General features: G+C 58.8%; 1 protein-coding gene across 1 annotated transcript in view; it reads right to left on the bottom strand.

The window, feature by feature from the left end:
* Positions 1 to 296: 296 nt before the first annotated feature.
* SLC22A11 (solute carrier family 22 member 11) overlaps positions 297 to 7,531 on the bottom strand; it is a 17,682-nt gene continuing 10,447 nt past the window's right edge. The window contains exons 8-11 of the mRNA XM_008051162.1: positions 4,686 to 4,900; positions 3,640 to 3,748; positions 2,603 to 2,809; positions 297 to 357 (exon numbers count right to left, since the gene is read on the bottom strand). Coding sequence (XP_008049353.1) covers positions 297 to 357; positions 2,603 to 2,809; positions 3,640 to 3,748; positions 4,686 to 4,900 — 592 coding nt within the window. The remainder of the gene's footprint in view (positions 358 to 2,602; positions 2,810 to 3,639; positions 3,749 to 4,685; positions 4,901 to 7,531) is intronic.

Genomic DNA, 7,531 nt, shown 5'->3' on the forward strand with positions numbered 1-7,531 from the left:
GAGACTGGAACCCCAATTTCTGATCAGGGGACTGAGTGAAGGTGTGAAGACGCAAGCCTGGCATCCGGGGAAGGGAGAGGGCCCATCTTGCTGGGGGGAGGTGGGAAATCTGGCCAGGGCGGGGGGAGCAGAACAGCAGACAGCCGACAGCCCGCCGCCCACTCGGCCACGGCCACCCAGCCCCTGCCACGCCAGATTCTTGAGGTCCCCCCAGTCGCCTCCATCCTCTGATTGGGTCAGGGGCAATTCCTTCCTCCAGGGTCTTTGGCTCAAAGGGTCCCACGCAGGCGGAATGTCTAGAACCAGGTGCTTTCTGTGATGACTGCCGCTTGCCGGCTGCCCCGGGCTGCCACGGATCTGGAACAATCCAAAGAGAGCGCGATGAAACGGGGGCACGCCTGGGGCTTGGGGCAGGACTGGGGGCCACGTCTCCTCGGAGTGGATTTCAGCCAGCTGTTACTCCCCTCTGTGTACCCAAGCACAGGACAGCATCTGACACAGAGTAGGTATGCCACAGAGGCAAATTAAACAAAAGGATAAATGAAGTTCCAGCCTCCCCGCTTCCCTCCGGAAGCCCTCAGGACGCCCTGAGATGCCCGCCTTTCTGCATCTCAATTTCCTTGGCAGAGAAATTGGGCAATGGCATGGCTTGGGTGACCGTGGCGATTAAGTAAGATACTGGAGCCGGGCTCGGTGGCTCAGCCTGAAATCCCGCGCCTTGGGAGGCCGAGGTGAGTGGATTGCCTGAGCCCGCGGGTTCGGGACCCGCCTGGGCAACTTGGCGAGACCTCATCTCGACAATAAATCAAAAATCAGCCGGGCGTGGTAGCGCGTGCCTGTAATTCTGGCTACCTGGAAGGCTGAGGCGGAAGGATCGCCGGAGCCCAGCAGGTCGAGGCTGCGGTGGCCGGGAGTGTGCTACTACCCTCCAGCCTGGGCGACAGAGTGAGATTCCGACTCAGAAAAAGAACAAAAACAAAAAAAAAACCCCAGAGCACACAAACACAAAATAAGCGCTCACGGTGATATTATTACCATTCTCATGACCTTGGTTCCCTGCCAACTCTCGCCAGGACACAGTAGCTGTCCACACCCAGCACCTGGCTCAGGCCAGGCCCGGTGCCGGGTGCTTTAACACAATCGTTCACTCACACACCTGAAAACGACTCTGCGCGCTAGGCTGAGGTTTCCTCAGCAGTCATTTTACAGATGAGGAAGTCGAGGCCAGCAGAAGTGATTCTGGCAGTGAGATGCAGCTGGGGTGTGTTCCCTCACCCCGACCCTCTCACAGAACGCACCCGAAGGAGCCCGATCTGTTCCCTGGGGGTCTGAAAGAACTCACTTGTGGAACTGTCTGGCCCTGAAAGTCTTTGTGGAAAGATTTTTACCAGGACAACTGAGTCTGTACCTTCCTGTGTCTGTTTTGGTAAGGGAAGTTGAATGATTTGCCCGGGCAGATGGGGAATTAGTCCCAGGCAATCGGGCCGCCCAGCGTACGTGCTAAAGCATTACATTCTCCCGCCTGGGCAGTGAGACCTCATCTCTACAATAAATCAAAAAGTCAGCTGGCCGTGGTAGCGCGCGCCTGTAATTCCGGCTACTCGGAAGGCTGAGGCGGAAGGATCGCCGGAGCCCAGCGGGTCGAGGCTGCGGGGGCCGGGAGCGGCCACTGCACTCCAGTCTGGGCAACCAAGTGAGACTCTAACTCAAAAAACAAACAAACAAACAAACAAACAAAAAACCATTCTCCTGCCTAAGGGCCAATTGCTTTCTACCTGTGAATTTCTTTTTTGAGTTGGGGTCTTAATCTGTTGTCCAGGCTGAAATGCAGGATCAGGGCTCACCGCAGCCTTGACCTCCTGGACTCAGGCGATCCTTCTACCTCAGCCTTCCAAGTGGCTGGAACCACAGGCACGCGCCACCACGCCTGGCTAATTTTTTTATTTATTGTAGCAATGAGGTCTCACCAAGTTGCCCAGGCTGGTCTCAAACCCGTGGTCTCAGGCATCCTCTCACCTCAGCCTCCCAAAGTGCTGGGATTATAGGTTGAGCCACCGTGCCCGGCCTTGGGCCAATCGCTTTCTACCTGTGACCTTTTTTTGCTTTTTGCTTTTTGAGTTGAGGTCTTACTCCGTTGTCCAGGCTGAAGTGCAGGGGCACGATCAAGGCTCACCGCAGCCACGACCTCCTGGGCTCAGGCGGTCCTTCCCCCTCAGCCTCCCGAGTAGCCGGGACTACAGGCACCCGCCACCACACCCAGTTCAGCTGTTGATTTTTGTGTAGAGATGAGGTCTCACTCTGTTTTCAGGCTGGTCTCGAACACCTGGGCTCAAGCCATCCTCCCGCCTCTGCCTCCCAAAGTGCAGGGAGGACAGACACGAGCCACCGCGCCCAGTCGACCCGTCAGATGTTGGCTAAGTCCCTTCACCTCCCTCAGCCTCAGTTTTTCCACCTGTAAATGGGGACGATAATCGCACCTTTCTGGTAGGGTTATGCAGAGACTCAGTGGCTTCAGAAACGCAAGCCTCGCCGCCCTTGTGCCTCTGCCCCGGGCAGCCCCGCCCACTCCCTCAGTCCCGCCCCCAGGGCCAAGGTCACTCACTGGCTCTCCAGGTCCTGGATGGTGTCGGGGAGCGGAAGGCCCCCGGTCTCTGGGAGCAGCAGCAGAGCAAGCAGGCTGGACGCGATGGGCAAGATGCCGTAGGAGAGAGGGGACAGCAGGGGCAGGGCCGGGCGGGTCATCATGATCAGGGGACCCACCATGGCCCCCAGCCGGCCCAACGACAGCAGAAAGCCGTCCACCGTCATCCTGCGGGCGGAGGGGGCGCAGACCCATGTCCTGGCAGCCACCATGGCAGGAGGACGGTTTGGCTGGGCCCAGCAAGGCCAGGGAAAGTCGGGCTGTGGGAGCTGCCCTCCTCAAGGCCTCCCCAGTGCTGCCTCCTCCACGGAGCCCACCCAGATTTTCCCATCTAGTTTTCTGGTTTTGGAGAAATCTCTGGGGCCAACCTTATTTTTCCTGCTCCTAGGGGTTTTTTTAGAGGCTTTTGATGCTCCTTTTAGGCCATTGAGATTCCAACTCAGGCTTTCCACGTGATAGTCACACAATCAACACATGTTTGTCCAAATAGTATGTTCTAATAATAATAATAATAATAATAATAATAATAAGATAACGGACAAATGAGTGGTGGAGAGAATACCGGGCTAAGGGTCTGGAGAGCGGGAGTCCAGTCCCACCCTTTTGCTGAGTCAGCCTGTCACCTTGAGCCTCAGTTTACCCAACTGGCAAATGTGATGATGAGCTACACTTGAGACCAGATTTTCTGTTTATGTTTTGAGGCACCCCTGGGCCCTGGAGTGACTGGGACGCCCTGGGGCAGGGAAGGAGGGGTGGGAAGTGAGTTGGGGGTCCCTACTGCCACCAGGGCAACCCTGAGCCTCCGTATCAGGGCTCTAAGAAGATGCCGCCTGAATGGATGGCGGACACCCAGGCCTGGACCCTGAGGGCTGCCTGCCTGGCTCTAGACCCTCTTGGGGAGGGGCTGTCTTGGGAGGCCCCCTCCTCTGTCCTCCCCCTGGTCCCCCCCAATCGGGGCCCAGGCACCCCCTCCCGGCGGGCCTGGCCCACCTACTTACCGCAGGGGCGTGGGGACGAGCTCGGCCTTGTAGATGCTGAAGCACATCGTGCTGACCCCAAAGCACCCCTTCGCCAGCACCGCGAAGCCCACGCGCACGGTCTGCAGATCTGGGCAGAGGAAGGCGGGAGTGGGGTCTGCCTGGGGTCCCGGAGGAAGGGCTGGCTCTGAGTGCCGGCTGGGGGCCAGCTGGGGGTGGGGCACAGCGCAGCGGGGGCCCGAGGGTGGGCGCGGCCGGGTCCAGGATGGGCGGCCTGGCCAGCGAGGACGGGGTGCTCGAGGCCCGCCCTGAGGGTCTGGGGTCTCGGGGTGCTTCTGGCTGTGGAGGAGAGCGAGCCCGGGGTGCCCGGGTGTCCAGAGCCTTCTAACCCCACCCCAGCCGGCCTGCGGGGTGGCAGGGTCTGGGCCAGGAGCCGGGGTCCGGTGGCTCTCTGGCTGCGGCCCTGGTCCCAGCTCCCCTTTCCCCGCGATGCCTGGAAGGGTCTTGGAACTGCCCAGTGCCGTCCTGCGGAAAGACTTGGCCGTGGACTTGTCTCCGAGCGGCCGCCCCAGGCCCCGGCTCCTCTGCCTCCTCACGGCTGCCTTCCTCCCGCTAGGCCACCAGGCAGACGATGTGTCCCTGTCCCTCCCACCCAGGACAGCATGTCACAGCCTCGCTCAGAAAGAAAACAGGAGAGGCCTGGTGGCCTCCCAGCCTCCGCACAGTGACTCCTGCCTTCTCAACAGGAGAAGAAACACACTCACAGGGTCGCACACACCCACGCTCACACTCACGCTCACACACCCTCCCTGGTGTCTCCGCTCACAGCCGCAAGCCCCCTCCCAGCCCTTCTGCCTGCCCGCCCCCCTGCAGGCTCCATCCACCCACTTCGAGCCGGCCAGGCCCTGGCCCTGTCACTCCCTGGCTGGGTGCCCTTGGGCGCCTGGCTTCAACTCCCTGGACGTTGGTCCCCTCCTTGGGAAGATGGGTGGGCAGTGGGGCTGGATTCCCGAGACAAAGCCTGGACACGATGCCGCGGTCCCAGCAGAGCCCACGGCCGGCCTCACCTTGTGGCACCAGCACGTTGGCCAGGATGGAGAGGCCGGCCGTGGTCTGGAAGCTGGCCAGGAGAGTGCGGCGGCCCAGGACGCTGAGCAGGAAGGTGGTGGCGCCCCGGCCCAGGAAGTCCACGGCCCCGAACAGGGTCTGGAGGAGGAAGATATCACGGCCCAGGCTCTGCAGGTCCAAGACCAGCCCGTAGTAGGAGAACATCATTGAGAAGCTGCGGGAACAGGCAGCGTGGGTTCCCAACCCAGGGGCTCTCCCGGGTGGGCATGGCCAGCCCGGGGACTCCGCCCACCCTCGTCTGGCCAGACCCCAGGAAGCCCTGCAGAGGTCCAGCCGCCAGGATCAGGCCGGTCCAGGTGACGCCCAAGGCAAGGGCCGAGACGGTCTGGGTTAAGCAGAGACGGGGCAGATTTTAAAAGTGGCCACCACCGCCAGGTGTGGTGACTCATGCCTTTAATCCTAGCACTTTGGGAGGATCGCTTGAGTCCAGGAGCTTGGGACCAGCCTGGGCAACATAGCGAGACCTCATTTCTACCAAAAAAAAAAGAAATGTAGAAATTAGCTGGGTGTGGTGGTGGGGACCCCAAGGCCTCATCTGCTCCTCACGGGGGCCTGGGGTCAGGGCGGCGATGGGTGGGGCCGGTTCCTTGGACTCCCTGGCCATACTGATCAGCCGGGAGACGGTCCTGTCTGGGCTGGGACCACGTCGGCCCTCGGGGGTCTCGGACCAAGCTGGGCTGCCCCTCAGCTCCAGCCTGCCCTCTCTGGCTTTGTTTCTGACAACCGTCGCTCTCTGCCCCAGATCTTGAAAGATGGGCGTCGCCATCGGGTGGGTCTCTGAGGGGATGTCAGGCTGCACGGCCAGACCCCGTTTGGGGCGAACAGTCTGTCCCCAGGGCTCAGGGTTCTGGCCTTCAGCTGGGGAGAGCAGCCATGATTGGTCCCCAGGAGCCAGACAGGCACCCAGAAGGGCCCACGCCCTTCTGGCCTGGGCTAGGCCCCTGTGTGACTGTGTGTCCCCTTCCGGTCCCTTCTCTAATTCAGGGTCTGCTTCTGGCTCGCCCCCACTCACCCTACAAGCTTCTGATGAGCCAAGCTTATAGGGACTACATTTCCATGGTTGGGAGATAGAATCTGACTCCTTGCATGGCTCCAATGTAAAATTATTCTCAGTCACTTTTTTTGTTGAGTCAGGGTCTCATTCTGTCACTCAGGCTGGAGTGCAGTGGCACGATCAGGGCTCATCACCGCCTCTGTTTCCTGGGCTCAAGAGATCCTTCTGTCTCAGTCTCCCAAGTAGCTGGGGCAATAGAGGCATGCCACTACACCCAGCTAATTTTTTGATGTTTTAAAAAATTTTTTGTAGAGATGAGTTCTCGCTACGTTGCCCAGGCTGATCCCAAGCTCCTGGGCTCAAGCGATCCTCCCGCCTCGGCCTCCCAAAGTGCTAGGATTAAAGGCGTGAGTCACCACGCCGGGGCAATGGCCACTTTTAAAATCTGTCCCTGTCTCCGCTTAACCCAGACCGTCTCGGCCCTTGCCTTGGGCGCCACCCGATTGCTTCACCCCATAAACGTCTGACGACACGCCCCACAGCTGCAAGTAAAGTCACAATTCAGGGCTTCACCACTGCAGAGTAAAATCGGAATTCATGCAGACACCGCACGGTGTTTCCTGAAGTTTGTGAATGATGGAGCCCGGATAACAGTCAGGACAAGAAAGCCAGCAAGGTCAGCGGCTTCAAAGCTCTGATTTGAATAACAAAGCATGCAACTGGCCCCAGGGAAGACTGGAGAAGCCTGGAAGGTTTTTTAAAAAATGGCCCCATGCCTGGGGTCCTCGCCCTCCTCCTGATTTATCAGGGGAAAAAAATGAAGCCGTAAAAAAAAAAAGAAAATGACATTTGATCCATCCTTGTTCTTATGTAGCAAATATTTGCCATCATAACCCATGTGTGGTGAGACGTAGCGTCAAATAAACGTTTTCTTAATCTTCAGTTTTGCTTCAAGATAGAAATCTCAATCAAGTCTAATCCTAGGCCAGGCCCGGTGGCTCACGTCTGTCCTCCCAGCACTTTGGGAGGCCGAGGCGGGAGGACGGCTTGAGCCCAGGAGTTCGAGGCCAGCCCGGGCAACATAGCAAGATCCCGTCTCTACACAAAAGCTAAAAGTTAGCCTGGCATGGCGTGCACCTGTAGTCACAGCTACTTGGGAGGCTGAGGTGGGAGGATTGCTTGAGCCCAGGGGTGGAGGCTGTGGTGAGCCACAGTCGTGCTACTGTACTCCAGCCTGGGTGACAGATGGAGACCCTGACTCAAAAAGTCAAAGAAGCCCTGATCCTCACTTTTTCATACTCTCACTCCGACTGAATTTGTTTCAAGGGCCTGGGTCCTGGGTGCCCTTGGGGGCTGAGGCAGGGCATCCCGTCCTGTGTGGGGCCCGGTGGGTGACAGAGCCGTGAGCCAGGAGGTAGCACGGCCTGGGTTCCAATGCCAGCTCCATCCTCTTGGGTAAGTGACTTACCCCTCTGGGCTGCACTTTCGCCATCTGAGAAGTGGGGTCGCAGGGAGGGGTCAGCGAATGCACGTCACCCTCTAGGAGTGCAGCCGTGGCCTTTAGAAATGTGATGTGATTAAAAAAAAATGTGGCCCGTATACACAACGGAATATTACGCAGCCATAAAAAAGAACAAAATCAGCCGGGCTCGGTGGCTCAGCCTATAATCCCACGCTTTGGGAGTGGATTGCCTGAGCCCGCGGGTTTGAGACCCACCTGGGAAGGTGAGGCCTCATCTCTACAATAAATCAAAAAATTAGCCAGGTGTGGTAGCGCGTGCCTGTAGTTCC

Source organism: Carlito syrichta, unplaced genomic scaffold (assembly GCF_000164805.1).
Source record: "Carlito syrichta isolate Samal-C Ts95f unplaced genomic scaffold, Tarsius_syrichta-2.0.1 Scaffold169001, whole genome shotgun sequence".
Taxonomy (NCBI): domain Eukaryota; kingdom Metazoa; phylum Chordata; class Mammalia; order Primates; family Tarsiidae; genus Carlito; species Carlito syrichta.